Source organism: Entelurus aequoreus, linkage group LG14 (assembly GCF_033978785.1).
Source record: "Entelurus aequoreus isolate RoL-2023_Sb linkage group LG14, RoL_Eaeq_v1.1, whole genome shotgun sequence".
NCBI lineage: Eukaryota > Metazoa > Chordata > Actinopteri > Syngnathiformes > Syngnathidae > Entelurus > Entelurus aequoreus.
This window is the reverse complement of record NC_084744.1, coordinates 13172245-13192807: the sequence shown is the minus strand read 5'-3', so window position 1 is coordinate 13192807 and position 20563 is coordinate 13172245. Positions and strand designations below refer to the sequence as shown.

General features: G+C 39.3%; 1 protein-coding gene across 2 annotated transcripts in view; it reads left to right on the top strand.

Moving 5' to 3' along the window:
* The first annotated feature begins 1741 nt into the window (after positions 1-1741).
* LOC133664406 (endoplasmic reticulum membrane adapter protein XK-like) overlaps positions 1742-20563 on the top strand; it is a 26123-nt gene continuing 7301 nt past the window's right edge. Inside the window, exon 1 of one of the 2 annotated variants that reach the window (XM_062069012.1) lies at positions 1742-2391. In XM_062069012.1, the coding sequence (XP_061924996.1) occupies positions 2147-2391 (245 nt within the window). In that variant the 5' untranslated portion in view covers positions 1742-2146. The remainder of the gene's footprint in view (positions 2392-20563) is intronic. The other variant, XM_062069013.1, reaches the window with a different exon arrangement.

Sequence of the window (20563 nt, the reverse complement as noted above, 5' to 3'; positions counted from 1 at the left end):
GGGCCAAGCTTCTAATGCCGGAGGTGCGACCGTAATGTGTAATTCAAATCGAGTTTTGAGTCAAACTATTTTCAACAAATTGGAATAAACTAATTATTTACCAGTAAAAAAGACAAAAAAAAGATTTAAAGGCCTACTGAAAGCCACTACTACCGACCACGCAGTCTGATAGTTTATATATCAATGATGAAATCTTAACATTATAACACATACCAATACGGCCGGGTTAACTTATAAAGTGACATTTTAAATTTGCCGCTAAACTTCCGGTTCGAAACGCCTCTGAGGATGACGTATGCGCGTGACGTAGCCCGGGGAACACGGGTATGCCTTCCACATTGAAGCCAATACGAAAAAGCTCTGTTTTAATTTCATAATTCCACAGTATTCTGGACATCTGTGTTCGTGAATCTGTTTCAATCATGTTCATTGCATTATGGAGAAGGAAGCTGAGCAAGCAAAGAAGAAAGTTGTCGGTGCGAAATGGACGTATTTTTCGAACGTAGTCAGCCACAACAGTACACAGCCGGCGCTTCTTTGTTTACATTCCCGAAAGATGCAGTCAAGATGGAAGAACTCGGATAACAGAGACTCTAACCAGGAGGACTTTTGACTTCGATACACAGACGCCTGTAGAGAACTGGGACAACACAGACTCTTACCAGGATTACTTTGATTTGGATGACAAAGACGCAGACGTGCTACTGTGAGTATGCAGCTTTGGCTTCTAAACATTTGATCGCTTGACCGTATGTGCGCAACTTTTTTTTGCGTATGTACGTAACTTTTTAAAAATATATAAGCTTTATGAACCTTGGGGTAGGTGAACGGTCTTTTGGGCTGAGTGATTGTGTGTGTTGATCAGGTGTTTGAATTGTATTGGCGTGTTCTATGGAGCTAGGAGCTAGCAGAGGAGCTAGGAGCTAGCATAACACGTACCATACCGTACGTGCGCGTCACGTACGTAACTTTTTAAAAATATATAAGCTTTATGAACCTTGGGTTAGGTGAACGGTCTTTTGGGCTGAGTGATTGTGTGTGTTGACCAGGTGTTTGAATTGTATTGGCGGGTTCTATGGAGCTAGGAGCTAGCAGAGGAGCTAGGAGCTAGCATAACAAACACACAGGTGTTTTTATGCAGGATTAATTTGTGGCATATTAAATATAAGCCTGGTTGTGTTGTGGCTAATAGAGTATATATATGTCTTGTGTTTATTTACTGTTGTAGTCATTCCCAGCTGAATATCAGGTCACCCCCGGCTCTCACAGCATCTTCCCTATCTGAATAGCTTCAACTCCCCACTAGTCCTTCACTTGCACTTTACTCATCCACAAATCTTTCATCCTCGCTCAAATTAATCAATCAATCAATCAATCAATGTTTATTTATATAGCCCTAAATCACAAGTGGGGAAATTGTCGCTTTCTCGGTCCGAATCTCTCTCACTTCATGCGGCCATCATTGTAAACAATAGGGAACTTTGCGTATATGTTCAACTGACTACGTCACGCTACTTCCGGTAGGGGCAAGCCTTTTTTTTTTATCAGATACCAAAAGTTGCAATCTTTATCGTCGTTGTTCTATACTAAATCCTTTCAGCAAAAATATGGCAATATCGCGAAATGATCAAGTATGACACATAGAATAGATCTGCTATCCCCGTTTAAATAAAAAAAAATAATTTCAGTAGACCTTTAAAAAGAAAAACACGGGTCACTTAATGAGGGCGGGGCTAAACTTGGGGTCGGAAGTAAACGCAAACTGCCGTCCTCGCGACAATGTACTACTACAAAGAAGCAGTAGTATTAATTAAAAGTATACTACTAAAATATCTTTCAGGGAAATGTGTGTGCTTTGATGTAAATCCACTGGCTCGCGTCACAAAGAGGTGGAAAGTGAACGTAATGGGACTCCCGTCGTCGTGGTTGTGCCTTCAGCTCTTCTCGCGTGTCGTCGACGCGTCACGTCGCACAACAGCGCCGCCCTCTCCTGCGACGGCCGCTGTCGTCCACTACACCTGCCCGGTGGAAACAGCTCCGGCGGTGACAAGCGCGGAGGAGCGTCTGCCGTCAGTCCTCCAGGGCGCCATCCCCAGCGACCGATGCCGAATGGCCCTCCCCTCCGCACACGGCCATGTAAGCGAGGATGCGACTGCCTAGCTCCATCTTTGTGTCGGTGTCTCTGTTCACGGCCGAGGCCACTGCGGCGATCTACCTGAGCTCGACGTACAGTTCGGCCGGGGACAGGTTCTGGCTCAATCTCACCCTGCTCTTTACGCTGCTGCCGTCCCTGCTGGTGCAGCTCACCCTCATCTTCATCCACCGGGACCTGAGCCAGGACAAGCCGCTCCTACTGCTGCTGCACATCCTGCAGCTCGGACCCATCATCAGGTCTGTTTGGTTGTCCCTCTAAACCAGGGGTCGGCAACCCGCGGCTCTAGAGCCGCATGCGGCTCTTTAGCGCCGCCCTAGTGGCTCTCTGGAGCTTTTTCAAAAATGTATGAAAAATGGAAAAAGATGAGGGGAAAAAATATATTTTTTGTTTTAATATGGTTTCTGTAGGAGGACAAACATGACACTAATTGTTATAACACAGTGTTTATATTAAACATGCTTCACTGATTCGAGTATTTGGCGAGCGCCGTTTTGTCCTACTAATTTTGGCGGTCCTTGAACTCACCTTAGTTTGTTTCCATGTATAACTTTCTCCGACTTTCTAGGACGTGTTTTATGCCACTTCTTTTTCTGTCTCATTTTGTCCACCCAACTGTTAACGTGGTGCGTGAAGGCACAAAGGTGAGTTTTGTTGATGTTATTGACTTGTGTGGAGTGCTAATCAGACATATTTGGTTACTGCATTAATGCTAGCTAATCGATGCTAACATGCTATTTAGGCTAGCTATATGTACATATTGCATCATTATGCCTCATTTGTAGGTATATTTGAGGTCATTTAGTTTCCTTTAAGTCCTTTAAATGTATATCTCTTGACACACTATCTGTATGTAATATGGCTTTTAATTTTTTGCGGCTCCAGACAGATTTGTTTTTGTATTTTTGGTCCAATATGGCTCTTTCAACATTTTGGGTTGCCGACCCCTGCTCTAAACAAAGCCTTGTTGTTTTTGTTAACGGCTTTTAATTCTGCTTGGGAACACACGGGTCACAGGGGGGTGGGGGGTGCGCATGCGTTGGGGGATGCACTGATTTAATGCACTTCAGCTGATCAATACTGTTGCTGATCATGCACTCACAGGACACACCATTAGACTCAATGCAGTTATCTATACAACAGATAACAATGTTGGCATGTGTCTGCACTCTATTATGCTGACATTTGTTGTTTCCATCAAGTTGCTAAGTAAGGGAACTATAGAATTATAGAAACATCCTGTCCTGTAATGCAATTCATTCGAAATGAGTGCCAAGCTGCAGCAATATTGGGTAACCATGATGCATCCCTCTAGACCGGGGGTCAGCAAATCGCGGCTCTCGAGCCGCATGCGGCTGTTTAGTGCCACCCTAGTGGCCATAGGTGTGGACTCGAGTCACATGACTTGGACTCGAGTCAGACTCGAGTCATGAATTTGATGACTTTAGACTCGACTTGACAAAATGTAAAGAGACTTGCAACTCGACTTAGACTTTAACATCAATGACTTGTGACTTCACTTGGACTTGAGCCTTTTGACTTGACATGACTTGGTACTTTCCCCAAAACCCAAAGCTTAAAAAGTTATTTGGGAGCGCTCCGTATCTTTCATTTTATACGTGTCTGTCAGGCAGCACACACGCTGATAGACAGTCAGCTGGTGTGCTGTCAGTACAACAGCCAATCAAATTAGTTATACGTTGTTTTCATCACACAGCATTCATCCAATCAAATTGCAGGACAACCACCTTACAAGAGTTGTCAAACAACGCGGCAGAGAGAAACAATTATGCCAAAGTTGGTTTCGTTCGGGTATAAAAACTACGACTTGGTCAACAAAAAACGAATTGCCGTATGCAAATCACGCAGTTCGAATATTACAGACGGAGACGCAACAACTTCCAACTTCGTTCGACATTTGAAGTTGCACAAAGAAGGGTAAGTTTTGAATGTAAGATAACGTTTATTGGCTAAGTAACATGACTTTTATTTGCTGTGTAGTTAAATCAGTGAGGCTGTAAACTCACTGCTAACGTTATAACCATAGACATGTTTTAAGGGTACACAGCATCGAGCGCTACTGCCTACTGGCGCAGACGAGACGCGGGGCCGCCATCTTGGAGTGGTGATCCGCTCCACTCAGTGCAATTCATTTGTCAGGAGCAATGAACTGTCAGCGCATTTAATTCATTTTACCTCACTGAATACCACTGATTTCCGCGCGGTTTTTTGTCATACGTGTAGCTATGATAACGGACACATGTTTTGGCAAGTTTTATTATTCATAGTTTGCTTAACAGTAATATAATATTCTTATACGCTATAAGTGACCAGACGTCCGAGATCAAAACTGGGAATATAATCCCAGAGAAGGGGGAAAAAACGGTAAGCTATTTTTAAATTGAAGAAACAATATGATTAGGTTATATATACATGCGTATATCCTACATAAACAATGTATGAATACATTAGATATCTACAGTATATATCCTAGGGACCTATAGACTGTATCTCTGTTGCTGCAGCAGCAGAGAGTTTATTCTGTCTTGACACTTTGTATTGATATTTTGTATTGCATTCTTCCCTTAAATGATAATGTTTACAGTGATTGTTATGTATGTATTTTTTATGTATGTCGCTTTGGATAAAAGCGTCTGCCAAATACTTAAACATTTATAAACACCTGAAAGTCTTTATATCAGCTAAAACCACCAATTTGTTTCACTACATTCAGAATAAAACCAAATGCTGTTTTACCCAACAATGTTAGTATTTGAATATTGTTACTTGAAGACTTATTCCTGGTTACAATTATACTGTTAAGAAAGTATTGTCTTATATTTTGCCTAAAATGAGAATGCATCATAATCAGTGGCGGATGGTGAATTTTGTTTTAGGTGGGGCTGAAAGTTTGTAAACCAAACCCCTGTAGGGGCGTCATCCTCCCCCAGAAGATTTATTTGTGATTTTCACATACAAATATTGAAGATCTTTGCTCCTTCTCAACTCTGTGGTAATATTATTTTCATAAAATACAACCAATAGTATGTTAATGTTTGTTTTTGCAAATGTGTTTATTCTGTAAAGGAATGAGTTAAATGTTTAAAATTGTTTAAACTATTAAAATTACTGTTAATAGTGCTGTTATGAATTGCAATGTCAGCACTATTTTTTTTCTTGCAATTTCAAATGCACTTGTTTTAATAAATAAATACAGCGTTTTAAAAGCATACACAATCTGTGTAAAAATATTAGTCTGTGGTTAAAAGGACTTGAAAGGACTCGAAACTCAAAATGCAGGACTTGTGACTTGACTTGAGACTTTCCAGTCTTGACTTTGGACTTGACTCGGGACTTGCCTGTCTTGACTCGGGACTTGACTCGGGACTTGACTCGAGACTTGAGGGCAAAGACTTGAGACTTACTTGTGACTTGCAAAGCAATGACTTGGTCCCACCTCTGCTAGTGGCTCCCTGCAACATTTTTAAAAAATGATTGAAAAAGGAAAAAGATGGGGGGGAAATATTTATTTTTAAAGGCTCCAGCACCCCCTGTGGCCCCAAAAAGGGACAAGCTGTAGAAAATGGATGCATGGATGTTTTTTGTTTAAGGACAAACATGACACAAACCTTCCCGGTTGTTAGAAAGCCCACTGTTTCATATGTTTGTGTGTATGCTTCACTGATGAGAGTATTTGGTGAACATCGTTTTGTCCTACTAAATTCAGCGGTTCTTGAACTCACCATAGTGTGGACTGTGACGCAACAGTTTGTTTACATGTAAAGTCTTCCACTCCTTTGTCTCATTTTGTCCACCAAACCTTTTATGCTGTGCGTGAATGCACAAAGGTGAGCTTTGTTGATGTTGTTTGGAGTGCTAATATGGCAGTGCATGACTGCAAGCTAATCAAGGCTAACATGCTATTTAGGCTAGCTGTATTTACATAGTGCATCATTATGCCTCATTTGTAGGTATATATGAGCTCATTTAATATCCTTTACTTTTATCCTCTTTGTATATAGTTTAGTTTTGCATGTCTCATGACACATTATCCGTATGTAATATTGGCTGCATTTATGATAGTTGTTTGTGTGCCATGTTGTTCCAGGCCACAGCAAACGTTACCTAGCTTGCCAAAGATTGTAATAAATTAATTAAAAGAAGACAGCCGGCCGTTTCCTTTAACTTGGACAGTCACATCTATACCTTTGGCCATTAAAAGCCAGTCATTTCCAGACATTATCTCACCTTCTGTGTAGCCTCTGATTTACTAATGGTTTCTAATGTTGTAAAAATGTGTAGAATAAATATCAAATTTAAACATTTCTGTCAACGAAGATCTGCTTCAGCCTGCGACACATAGTCATTTTGATAGTAGGCTAATATAACTAATATAGACACTTACATCATGTGTTGTCTTCATTATAAAATTTATATGCGGCTCCAGATAGATTCGTTTTTTCTATTTTTGGTGCAATATGGCTCTTTCAACGTTTTGGGTTGCCGACCCCTGCTGTAGACCACCGGTGTCCAAAGTGTGGCACAGGGGCCATTTTCAGCCCATAGCTAATTTTCTAACGGCCCGCAGCAAATTCGTTAGCATTCTAATATTAGCATGTTAGCTCTTTTTTTATTTTTATTTTACAGGTCTACACCTCAGCTTACGGCTGGGCTGATAAAATGATATCAATATATATTGCGATGGACATGCAATCCATATCAACTTAAAAATGCGTTCGATAAAGCTATATTTTTTGGGCGGAAGAAACCGGAAAGAAAGCATGGTTGGTTGCATGAAGAAAGTCTGTAAACTAGCAAAACAGGAAGTGGTGACGAGCAATGGAAGAGACACGCCAAACAGCCAATCGCGGAACAGTGTCGACGATCAAGTTTGTTTGCGCCATCTTGCTTTTGATTCTCTGCCTGAAGTGAGAAGAGAAACTCAAAATGAGTGCTGCAAAGAGCAAAGAAATTGTCGATACAACAGGAAAAGTCACCTCGACAGTATGGCAGTTTTTTTTGTTTTTTTTCAAACGGACCGTAGTCCTTAAAGTACCAGGAGAGTGGAAAACCAAGTTGACTTTATATGCCTAATTGTGTTACATCATATCCATTAAACCATATCCAAATGTATTCACGATCCGCAAAGTATGTGAAAATATCGTGTAGACATCACAAAATGACGCAAATTCAGTCAGCCCTTTTGAATATTCCGCTCCGAATGTCTTCAGTAATTTCCATAGATTGACCTCACTGGAGTCACACTTCTGCACTCTGACCATAGTATCCGATCAATCGTACTGGAAATACGCAATAATTAGAAAGAGGTGCTGTCGGTCATTCACAATTCCTATATAAGAAATGAACACATGTTTTTCTTTTTTTATACATATTAAGTCGTAAATAAATACCTAAAAAGTCAGCTACCAATGTAGTCAATGGAAGTTCTCTATTGCACCCACAAAACCCTCTAAATAACCATTCAAAACCCGCCAACAATACTCTTTATACATATCGTGACCTGAATATTAACCAAATATTAGGCATGTTGTTATTATAAGCGCTAACGCAGACAAACAATTTTTAGCGGTGGATTGGTAACACAGCTAAGTATCCCTATGCTGCTTTACTGTGAGCTGGCAGCCATGCCCTGCTGCTCGCGCATCATTGCGCCTCGTCTCCTAAAAAAGTTATTCTAGGTTGTAAATCACGCTTCTCATCTGGATATTAGGAGGATGTATCCATAAATGTAGAAATTGTTCATCTCTGACATTCAATTCATACCCAGAGATGGAGACAAACATACACAACCGAAGACAGTGTCTGCAGGGAGTCTTTTCCTTGTTAACCCTTTGTGTGCATCATGATTAATTGTTCATCTAAAAGGGAAGAAACGTCCTGTCAGTCGTCATTACAGTGAGAGCAGACATTGTACAGTAAACTATCGTTTTATTATGTTTGTCGTTTGTATTTCTTGTTTAGCACTTAGCAATACTGCTACATGATGCTTAGTGTTTCACTGAAGCTGAATCTGTTTAGCAGAGCTTCTAAAACATGTATCTCATCCTCCTTGTATTCAGGATCAACAATATAAGGTTCTGCATCATAATTTTTCCAAAGTAATCGTTGTTGGCTCTCACAAAGTTGTTGTTGGTGATGAAGGGATCTCTGGTTCCTACCTTTACGTCACGCGATGACGCGTTTGGCTAGCTCATTATCTCTCAATATGGCTCTGGAATCTGGGAGATTGATACTATTTTGATCATATCTATTTACTCGCAAACTTTGTAAGTCTTTTGGTGTCATACATCAGATATATATGATAATAGCTTCAATATAGAGGCAACTTGTTTTTCCACTCTACTGGTACTTTTATTTTCTGCAGGACTGTGTAACAAAAAAAAATATATATATATATATATAACAATTGTGCTATTTCAAAATAATAATTTGGTCCCCTACTATTTAAATAATTAATGCATAACAAAAATTCATTTTCATACTTAAATACGAATAACAGACCACATTAAATGTTACAGAGACACAAACATGTTCTCAGGTTCCTCTAAGTTTACATTTTTACACTTTGCACTATTTTGTTACACTTTATCAAGCATTTCTAACATACTCCTTATTTTTTCACCCTAAATTATAGAGGTTATTAAGTGTTTGTGATTTTAGAGTATTGTTTACATTGTTTGAGTGTTTTCCATGCTTATGTTGACATTTCCTTTCCTAGCCTTGAAAGATGAAGGGATTATAATCAGAGAAATGTTACATTTGGAAAAACAATTTTTAAATATTTTTATCTCCTGGTCTATATTGTCATGAAAATATAAATTATCGATACTGACCAATATAAAACAACTTATATCATGATACAGTTTTCAGCCAAATCGCCCAGCCCTACCTCAGCGTGACACATCAGAATCAGAATCAGAATAGTTTTTATTGCCATTGTTTGAGAACGGGTTCACAAACTAGGAATTTTTCTTGGTGCAATCATGCAACATAAAGTAAAACACATATAACACAGATTTGGTATTAAAAAGAGCACATTTAGTTACTTGACAAATGGTACCTCTTAGCATGCTAACGTTAGTATGCTCACTTCTTTTCTTTTTTTTTCTTTTTTTTAGCTAATTTTGAAATTTGTAGGTATACATCTCAGACATATTTTGGTACTTGATGCATGTTAACGTTAGCATGCTCGCAGTTCCATGGCATGATAGAGATATTTACAAAACTATCTTGCCTTTATACTTCTGCTAAACAAGACGTTTGGAATTTGCCCAACTTGTGATGTTTTTGCCCAAGTGTGACATCAGCGGATATTTCTATGTATGGTAGGAATTTACCCGAAGAGCTTTGCGCAAGTCCCCCATTGTAGTCCAACGCTGTAGTCAACAAGCTATTTTTTCCTCTATCCTCTTGTTGTGGGCAGACTGGCTCGTACATGCACATGCATCCTCCGCTGTTGCAATTTCTAATAAAAACTAGCATATAATAATAATAATAATAATACCTGGGATTTATTTAGCGCTTTTCTAAATACCCAAAGTCGCTTTACATGTGTGTGTGTGTGTGTGGGGAGGAGGGAGGATAAAAACAACTTTATTAGGAAAGGAAACTAAGAAAAGAAAAAAAGAGGAAAAGAATAAAGAAACACCAAGGGCAGGGTCAGTTTGGAAAGGCTAATGTGAAGAGGTGAGTTTTTAGGGTTTTGTTTTGAAGGTAGGGAGGGAAGGGGCATCTCTGATGTGCCTGGGGAGAGCGTTCCAGAGAGAGGGGGCAGCCACGGAGAAGGCCCTGTTGCCCCAGGTTCGGCTCCTGGTCTTGGGGACCTCCAGGAGGCCGGCATCACTAGACCTGAGGGAACAAGACGGGACGTGTGGCTGGAGGAGGTCAGAGAGGTAGGGTGGAGCCAGGTTATGGAGTGCCTAGTAGGTGGTGAGGAGTATTTTAAAGGTGATTCTGTATTTGACAGGCAGCCAGTGGAGGTCATGAAGGACAGGTGTGATGTGCTCTCTGGAGCGGGTTCTGGTGAGCAGGCGGGCAGCGGAGTTCTGGACATATTGCAGGGTTTTGGAGGTGATGCCATAGAGCAGGGGTCACCAACGCGGTGCCCGCGGGCACCAGGTAGCCCGTAAGGACCAGATGAGTAGCCCGCTGGCCTGTTCTAAAAATAGCTCAAATAGCACCACATACCCGTGAGCTGCCTCTATTTTTTAAATTTTATTTATTTACTAGCAAGCTGGTCTCGCTGTGCTCGACATTTTTAATTCTAAGAGAGACAAAACTCAAATAGAATTTGAAAATCCAAGAAAATATTTTAAAGACTTGGTCTTCACTTGTTTAAATAAATTCATTATTTTTTTTACTTTGCTTCTTATAACTTTCAGAAAGACAATTTTAGAGAAAAAATACAACCTTAAAAATGATTTTAGGATTTTTAAACACATATACCTTTTTACCTTTTAAATTCCTTCCTCTTATTTCCTGACAATTTAAATCAATGTTCAAGTAAAAAAAATTTTTTATTGTAAAGAATAATAAATACATTTTAATTTAATTCTTCATTTTAGTTTCTGTTTTTTCGACGAAGAATATTTGTGAAATATTTCTTCAAACTTATCATGATTAAAATGCAAAAAAATTATTCTGGCAAATCTAGAAAATCTGTAGAATCAAATTTAAATCTTATTTCAAAGTCTTTTGAATTTCTTTTAAAATTTTTATTCTGGAAAATCTAGAAGAAATAATGATTTGTCTTTGTTAGAAATATAGCTTGGTCCAATTTGTTATATATTCTAACAAAGTGCAGATTGGATTTTAACCTATTTAAAACATGTCATCCAAATTCTAAAATTAATCTTAATCAGGAAAAATTACTAATGATGTTCCATAAATTATTTTTTTAATTTTTTCAAAAAGATTCGAATTAGCTAGTTTTTCTCTTTTTTTTTTTCGGTTGAATTTTGAATTTTAAAGAGTCGAAATTGAAGATAAACTATGTTTCAAAATTTAATTGTCATTTTTTTCGTGTTTTCTCCTCTTTTAAACCGTTCAATTTAAGTGTAAATATCATTAATTATTAATAATAACATAGAGTTAAAGGTAAATTGAACAAATTGGCTATTTCTGGCAATTTATTTAAGTGTGTATCAAACTGGTAGCCCTTCTCATTAATCAGTACCCAAGAAGTAGCTCTTGCTTTCAAAAAGGTTGGTGACCCCTGGCATAGAGGATGCTGTTGCAGTAGTCTAGCCGGGATGAGATGAAGGCGTGGATGAGGGTTTCGGCAGCAGAGGATGTGAGGGAGGGCCGGAGACGGGCAATGTTTCTGAGGTGGAAGAATGCAGTTTTGGTGATGTGGTTTACACGGGGGAGGAATGAGAGTATAGGGTCGAAAATTACACCTAGATTGCGCATGTGGGTTGAGGTAGTGACAAGGGAGCCGTCGATGTTTAATGAAAAGTCCTGAGTGGAGCGAGTGAGGGAGTCAGGACCAATGATAATTATTTCAGATTTGTTGCAGTTGAGTTTTAGAAAGTTTTTTTGCATCCAGGTTTTTATGTCTGTGTCTTATATAGTTTAAACTTATATCTGTCAGTAGGCTTAAAATATATAAGCGCTAACACTACAACTTGGCGGCAGGGAGAAGATGCAGCCGAAGTGGAGGCACGTTATTAAGACCGCCTACAAAACAGAAGAGATGGTCAAAAAGCAGCTTGAAGACAGTCTGTAAAAACATAATCCATGCACAATTTTGACCAAATAACCACCATTACATTTCATGTAGATCACAATGAATAGTTTTAAATGTAGAAAAAAACTTAAATATATTTCTAAACCTTTAAATTTAAAAAAATATATATTAAAGTCAACTTAATCGGTTGTCAATATTGGTGAGAGAGAAAGTTAGTTATCAAAGTAAGTATTTTTTAAAATTCTAAAATATCAAACATACATTTTTGAAAATATATATTTTAAGTCAACTTTTTTTGGCTCAACATTTGTTATATAATATTATAGTTAATTTGTAAAAAAAAAATATTTTAGCTCAATATTTTGCATCCAAAAAAAGGATTTGAACCTCTTGGACAATATCAATTAAATATTAACCTAATTATATTTGTAATTGATACAATTGTAATAATTTTCTAAATGTATCTGATGCTTAGATGGGATTGATGACCTGATCCTTGTATGTAGAAATGCAAAAATTCAGGAATATTCAGCTTTCGGGTGAAATTTCAGGATGAACCTAAGAAGCACTATATAACTTTTTACAGGTGAACCTAATTTGACCTTCTCTAAACTTTTGAATGCATATGTCCCAACTGCTCTCCAACTAACTAAAAGAATGCACATGCTTGAACGGTGTTAAGGATCTGACCCTTCTTCCTCCTCAAGCGTGCACGCAAGTAGAGAGGGGCTGCATACATGTTTCCTCAGTGAAGAACTCATCTAATAATAGCACGTGTTACTGCTTGGCCTCCTTATCTCCGTAAACAGACAGGGGAAACCCGCAACACTTCCCCTTATCTTAGCCCAGAAAACAACATGAGGAATGTATATTGTACTGTATGAACCCCAGACGTCATAAAGTGATGTATGTTGTGTATGTATATTATACTGTATGAACCCCGGTCCCCATACAGTGTATTGTATGTATATTACATTTGTTTATTATACTGTATGAATCCCGGTCGCCATACAGTGTATTGTATGTATATTACATTTGTATATTATACTGTATGAAGCCCGGTCGTCATACAGTGTATTGTATGTATATTACATATGTATATTATACTGTATGAAGCCCGGTCGTCATACAGTGTATTGTATGTATATTACATATGTATATTATACTGTATGAACCCCGGTCGTCATACAGTGTATTGAATGTATATAATGTATGTATATTATACTGTATGAACCCCGTTCGGCATACGGTGTATTGTATGTATATTATATTGTATGAACCCAGTCGTCATACAGTGTATTGAATGTGTATATAGTGTATGTATATTATACTGTATAAACCCCAGTCGTCATACAGTGTATTGAATGTATATAATGTATGTATAATATACTGTATACACCCCAGTCGTCATACAATGTATTGAATGTATATAATGTATGTATATTATACTGTATGAACCCTGGTCGTCATACAGTGTATTGTATGTATATTATACTGTATGAACCCAGTGGTCAGTGTATTGCATGTATATTATACTGTATAAACCCCATTCACCATACAGTTTATTGTATGTATATTATATTGTATGAACCCCAGTCGTCATACAGTGTACTGTATGTTTATTATATTGTATGAACCCCAGTCGTCATACAGTGTATTGTATGTATATTATACTGTATGAACCCCAGTCATCATACAGTTTATTGTATGTATATTGTATTGTATGAACCCCAGTCGTCATACAGTGTACTGTATGTTTATTATACTGTATGAACCCCAGTCATACAGTGTACTGTATGTTTATTATACTGTATCAACCCCAGTCGTCATACAGTGTATTGTATGTATATTATGTATGTATATTATACTGTATGAACCCCAGTCGGCATACAGTGTACTGTATGTTTATTATACTGTATGAACCCCAGTCGTCATACAGTGTATTGTATGTATATTATGTATGTATATTATACTGTATGAACCCCAGTCGGCATACAGTGTACTGTATGTTTATTATACTGTATGAACCCCAGTCGTCATACAGTGTATTGTATGTAAATTATGTATGTATATTATACTGTATGAACCCCAGTCGTCATACAGTGTACTGTATGTTTATTATACTGTATGAACCCCAGTCGGCATACAGTGTACTGTATGTATATTATACTGTATGAACCCCAGTCATCATACAGATAATGTGTCATGAGACATGCAAAAATAAATGTAATACACAGAGGACATAAGTAAAGGAAATTAAATGAACTCAAATATACCTACAAACGAGGCATAATGATGCAATATGTACACACAGCTAGCTTAAATAGCATGTTAGCATGGATGATTAGCACTCCACGCAAGTCAATAACATCAACAAAGCTCACCTTTGTGCATTCACGCACAGCATAAAACGTTTGGTGGACAAAGAAGGAGTGGCATAAAACACGTCTTTTTGTGGCAGCGACGGAGAAAGTTGTACATGTAAACCATCTACGGTGAGTTCAAGGACCGCCAAAATTAGTATGTCTAAATGGGCGCTGGCCAAATACTGTCATCAGTGAAGCATAAACACAATTAGGAAGGTTTGTGTTATGTTTGTCCTCCTACAGAAACATTATTAAAACAACAAATATATTTTACCCCATCTTTTTCTTTTTTTGAAAAAGCTCCAGGCAGCCACTAAAGAGCCGCGGGTTGCTGACCCCCGCATTAGACAAATGATCAATGGCCTATGGACAATTAGTTGCAAAGTTCTTGCAAAAAGACATTGCTTGAGGGTGGCCATGTTTTTCTAACTAATCTTGGTCAAATTTTACAGACATTTTCCAGGCAGTCCGGCTAAGGTGTGTACAAACTTCAGCTAAAGTTACTTGCAATGGGTCTTTTTGTAGCGCTGTGTGAGAAATTACAAGTCCATTCTGCTTAATGGGGGCTTATTAATTGAATGTGGTGTATTTGTCAGAGAAATGATAGCACAGGCAAGACAGGTGGAGGGCATGTTTTGACTAATTTTCACCCTTCTATGTGCAACAATTCAGTAGTACAAGTCACACGACAGGATGTCATAATTCTGTTGGAGAATTATTTGGATTTAGGTGCAAATTGATGAACAAGCTCACTCAGTTGCGTGCGTTGGCGGTGGAGTCAAGGCTGATTAACGATTTGTCCCAGTCCCTGGCTCGCTTTCTTGTCCTGGCACCATGTCAGTGCTGCTCTTGCCTTATGGTCCAAACTGTGGCCTGTCACCAAAACTGTATGTTTCAGTGTGCTGCTGCCAGGATGACAGGCTTGCAGCTCTCCGCAGACACACGGGAGCGACGTGTCCACATTCTGACACATCAGGCTGAAATATGTAGACATGTTGGCGAACTATGTCGTACAAATGTGGCAACATTCCCACACTTTGTAATCACGCCTAACAACTTTGGCTTTTTTTAAAAGCAACTGCACTACTTGGCTTTAACTAGTGGATTCAGTGTCGACGAAGACTACTTTAATTTTACCAAAAATCTACATAACCTGGTGCACCCTATATATGTATATTTTCTGGTTGTGCTTATTCTGGTGATTAAATGATAAGTGTGACCAGTAGATGGCATTCACACATAAGAGATACACGTGTAGACAGCACTATGATTGCAATATGACTCAAGTAAACACAAACATTTTATATGTTCCATTGAAAATATAGAACATTACACACGGCGCTCGAATATATATATCAAAATGTTTTACGAAGACTTTGGTAAGCGATGAAGCCGCACAAAGCTTAAAGCAGGGGTGTCAAACTCATTTTAGATCGGGGGCCACATGGAGAAAAATCTACTCCCAGGTGGGCCGGACTGGTAAAATCACGGCACGATAACTTAAAAATAAAGACAAATTCAGATTGTTTTCTTTGTTTAAAAATAGAACAAGAAAATTCTGAAAATGTACAAATCATAATGTTGTTGGTTTTTTTTTTACACTTACATGTTGCGGTTAATAGTATTCTATCTTTATTTGTCGTTATTTATATTTTCTGAATACATTATGTGATAATGTTCATCAGTCAACTCATTGGTGTTAATTTTCAATCTATTACGATAAAAAAATTATATCAAAATCAAATTACAGGATGTCATTCATGCAAGTTTGCTCATTTTCCTTAACTGGTGCACTAACATGTGTTTTTTTTTTTTTTTTTTACATATGTAGCATAATCTACAAAGATGCAAATAATTGCTATTGTGACATCTAGTGGACACATTTAGAACAGCAGTTTCTTTCATTCAAAAATTTTGGTTCATTTTTATACTTAGCAAACTCATCCCGCGGGCCGGATAAAACCTGTCCGCGGGCCTGATCCGGCCCACGGGCCGTACGTTTGACACCCCTGGCTTAAAGGATTGTCAGCGCATTAAACATACGAGGATTATTATGATGCGTGTATAAGGTAAGACATATTATCTGGCGTTTTGTTTCGCAATATTATGCAAAAGCAACTTTTCTTACCTTCTGGTACCTGCTGATCTGTATTTGGGATCTGTATAAGTCCTGAAAAATAGTGCCCGTCAGCGAGTCGATGAGCTTCTTCTTTTTCTCTATCTTCTTGTTATCAAATCAAATCAAATCAACTTTATTTATAAAGCACATTTAAAATTTACCACAGGGGTAGCCAAAGTGCTGTACAATGGGCAGGTTAAAAGATAATACGAGAACCGAGCAAACACAACACAACACAAACAGAACACGATAAAACATAAATAAATCAAATATAAAAACATAAAAACAGGTTCACAGCAGGTGTATTATGGGGCGCCATTGCAGGATGGATATCACTCAGTGTTAAAAGCCATGGAATAAAAGTATGTTTTTAGGAGAGATTTAAAAACAGGAAGAGAGGAGGCTTGTCTAACACTCAGAGGTAGGTCGTTCCAGAGCTTGGGAGCAGCAGCAGCGAAAGCTCTGTCACCTCTAAGCTTCAGCCTTGTGTCCGGGACCGTCAGTAGCAGCTGATCGGCTGATCTTAGGGATCGGGTGGGGCAGTAAGGCTGAAGGAGGTCGGAGAGATATGTTGGCGCGAGGTTGTTTAGACATTTAAAAACAAATAAAAGGAGTTTCAAATTGATTCTGTAACGCACCGGGAGCCAGTGAAGGGACGCTAACATAGGGGTGACAATCATCCTCCGCTGTTGCCATTTCTAATATTAAGTAGTGTAAATCTGTCAGTAAACTCGCCATGACAAGCGATAATACATACCGGTATAGTGAGTTTACATTATTCACCCAAATAACTTTAGTTATTAGAGTTCCGGTCGGACGTTTTTCACGGGACAGTTGTTGTTTCCGGATGAGGAGATGCCGCTCTGTTATTGATTTAAGTAAAGTCTGAATGTCATTAAAACAGTTAGCACCATCTTTTGACACTTCTTCCACTCCCGTCCTTGCACGCTACACCGCTACAACAAATATGACGGGGAGAAGACGCTGCTGAAGGTGAGCCACGTAAATAAGACTGCCCACAAAACGGCATCCGTAAGCGACTGTCAGAAAGAGGCTTGAAGATGGTCTGTAAAACATAATCTATGCAACATTTTCACCAAAGAACCAACATTACATGTTATGTAGACCACAAGGAAATGTTTTCAAGTCAGAAAAAAAAAAATTATAATATGACTCCTTTAATGCGTCCTATAATCCGGTGCGCCTAATATATGAAAAAAGATCAAAAAATAGTTCCAGAAAATACGGTACATTGTTTTCGGCACAACCGCACTTATCGAGAAACACGCTAGCATGCTACGTTAGCTTAGAAATGGCAGCAAACCTTTTTTCACCCAAAAAATAGCTGATGTTGGCATTGTGGGAACATTTCAGGTACTTGAGAAAACGACCAGGGAGTCATTGAAGACGATGTCTTACCCATTTGCAGAACCTGCCAAAAGAAAATGGCTGCTTAAGGGTCTAACACATGGGCGTCAAACTCTGGCCTGCGGGCCAATATTGGTGGTGATATCAAATTAAAACTAGAGCTGGCCCGCCGATTATATACAGCGGCGGTGCTGCGGTACACCGCTAATTGTCATACTTTTTAAACCTTCCCGGGAGACTCCCAAATTTCAGTGCCCCACCCGGGAATTAGTGTTGTGTCGTTCGCGAACGATTCGTTCGAAAGAACGAATCTTTTGAGTGAACGTACTGAACCGAATCACTTCATGAACTGATTCGTTCTTTTCTCAGTTCAGTTGAGCTCCGCCGCGACCATGCCGGTATGAGTGGAACTGGCGCATTCTGTGACTCACTGAACCCTCGACGTCGGCGAACGGCGCAGCCAATGAGAGGGCGGGGGGAGGGACTGAGCGAACGATTCGTTCACCGCGGATTAACGACATGAATCACTCAGTGAACGACAACGCTCTCGCTCTCTGCTCTGCTTGCCCCAATGCCGCGAGTGATTCTCCCCCCCGTCGCGGGGATATGTTTCATGCCATTGGCATCCGTTCTCCATTCATTCTCCAAGCTAACGGCTAATGTTGACTCAAGCCACATGAAAACAAACACACGTCTCCATTATCTCAACACATAAAGTTAAAGAGGTGATCCGGTGAACGAACTTTTTGAACGAATCAATTTAAGGAACTGATTCTAGTGATTCAGTACAGTCAAAAGAACTGCCGATCCCATCACTACCGGGAATTGTAACGTCCACTTTTCGTCCAGTCCAACGAGTGCTGGCTCAGTTACATAAATGTGCGGCTTTGGCACGCACACAGATGTGAATGCAACGCATACTTGATCTTCAGCGATACAGGTTACAGTGTGGGTGCCAGTATAAAAACCTTTAACATTGTTAGAAATATACGCCACACTGTGAATCCACACCAAACAAGAATGACAAACACATTTCGGGAGAACATCCGCACAGTAACACAACAGAACAAATACCCAGAATACTTTGCAGCACTGACTCTTCCGGGACGCTATAAGGTGTGTGTGTGGAGGGGGGGCGGCAGCGGGGTTTGGAGAAAGCGGGGGTGTATATTGTAGCGTCCCGGAAGAGTTAGTGCTGCAAAGGGTTCCGGGTATTTGTTCTGTTGTGTTTATGTTGTGTTACTGTGCGGATGTTCTCCCAAAATGTGTTTGTCATTCTTGTTTGGTGTGGATTCACAGTGTGGCGTATATTTCTAACAATGTTAAAGTTGCTTATACGGCCACTCTCAGTGTAAACTGTATCGCTGTTGATGAAGTATGCTTTGCATTTACGTGTGTGTGCGTACAGGAGCCGCTCATATCTTGTGACTGGGCGGGCACGTTGTTAGAAGGGATGAAAAGCGGACGTGACGTCAGCTCGTAGAGGACGTTAAAAGCAGTTACTGTAAAGCACGCCCCCAAGACTGTGGAATATGAGATATAATGACTGATGAACACCTTCGTTCGATAATGAAGGTTGCCTCAGCTCAAAGCCTGAGCCCCGACATTAATGAACTAGCATCCAAGAAAAGATGGTAGGTATCTGGCTTGGGCACATCAGATTAGATCAGTGTGTTGCAAACTGAGCAGTTTAAAGTCCTGAATGGTTGTTTTATTCATTATTTTATTTTCAAATGTATTAGCCTGTGGAAAAAGTTAATGTTGATATTTACCTCAGAAGGCTGCAAATAGAAAAGAGGCCTTCAATTTTTATTTAAATTGTATTTGATATGCCATTGATATTTTTTTAATTATTATTATTATTATTATTATTTGAAACTCGATTTTGCATGTCACTATAAAGTTATATAAGCCTTGCTTGTTCAATATTTAATGCAAAACTTGTTTGGGTCCCTATCAAAAAGGTTAATTTGTTCAACCTTGTTCAGTTTTAAATTTTGGTCCACTCTGTATTTGAGTTTGACACCCCTGCACGAGGCCACTGAGCAGGTTAAGTTAACATATCATGTTTAAAACACAAACATAGCATCAATAGTTTGTATAATGACATCACTATACCATGTGCTTTCTAATTATTATCAACACAGCATAAAACCAATCAAAATGAATAAATAGGCATGGATGACAGTTGATGGCAATAACACTTGAGTTTATTACCCACATAAGTAATGTTTTCTCCTGAGGGATCAATAAAGTTCATCTTAGTCTTCTTGTATTAATTATACAATTAATCAATAAGTATATTAATTATTACAAGTATTTTTTGTTTGTATGTATTATTATTATTACCCTTGAGGGTGCATGGGATTTTGCCCAACCAGTTTACATGTGTTTTGTAGACTTGGAGAAGGCATTGGACCGTGTCCCTCGGGAAGTCCTGTGGGGAGTGCTCAGAGAGTATGGGGTATCGGACTGTCTGATTGTGGTGGTCCGCTCCCTGTATGAGCTTGGTCCGCTTCACCGGCAGTAAGTCGGAGCCATTTCCAGTGAGGGTTGGACTCCGCCAAGACTGCCCTTTGTCACCGATTCTGTTCATAACTTTTATGGACAGAATTTCTAGGCGCAGTCAAGGCGTTGAGGGGATCCGGTTTGGTGGCTGCAGGATTAGGTCTCTGCTTTTTGCAGATGATGTGGTCCTGATGGCTTCATCTGGCCGAGATCTTCAGCTCTCACTGGATCGGTTCGCAGCCGAGTGTGAAGCGACTGGGATGAGAATCAGCACCTCCAAGTCCGAGTCCGTGGTTCTCGCCCGGAAAAGGGTGGAGTGCCATCTCCGGGTTGGGGAGGAG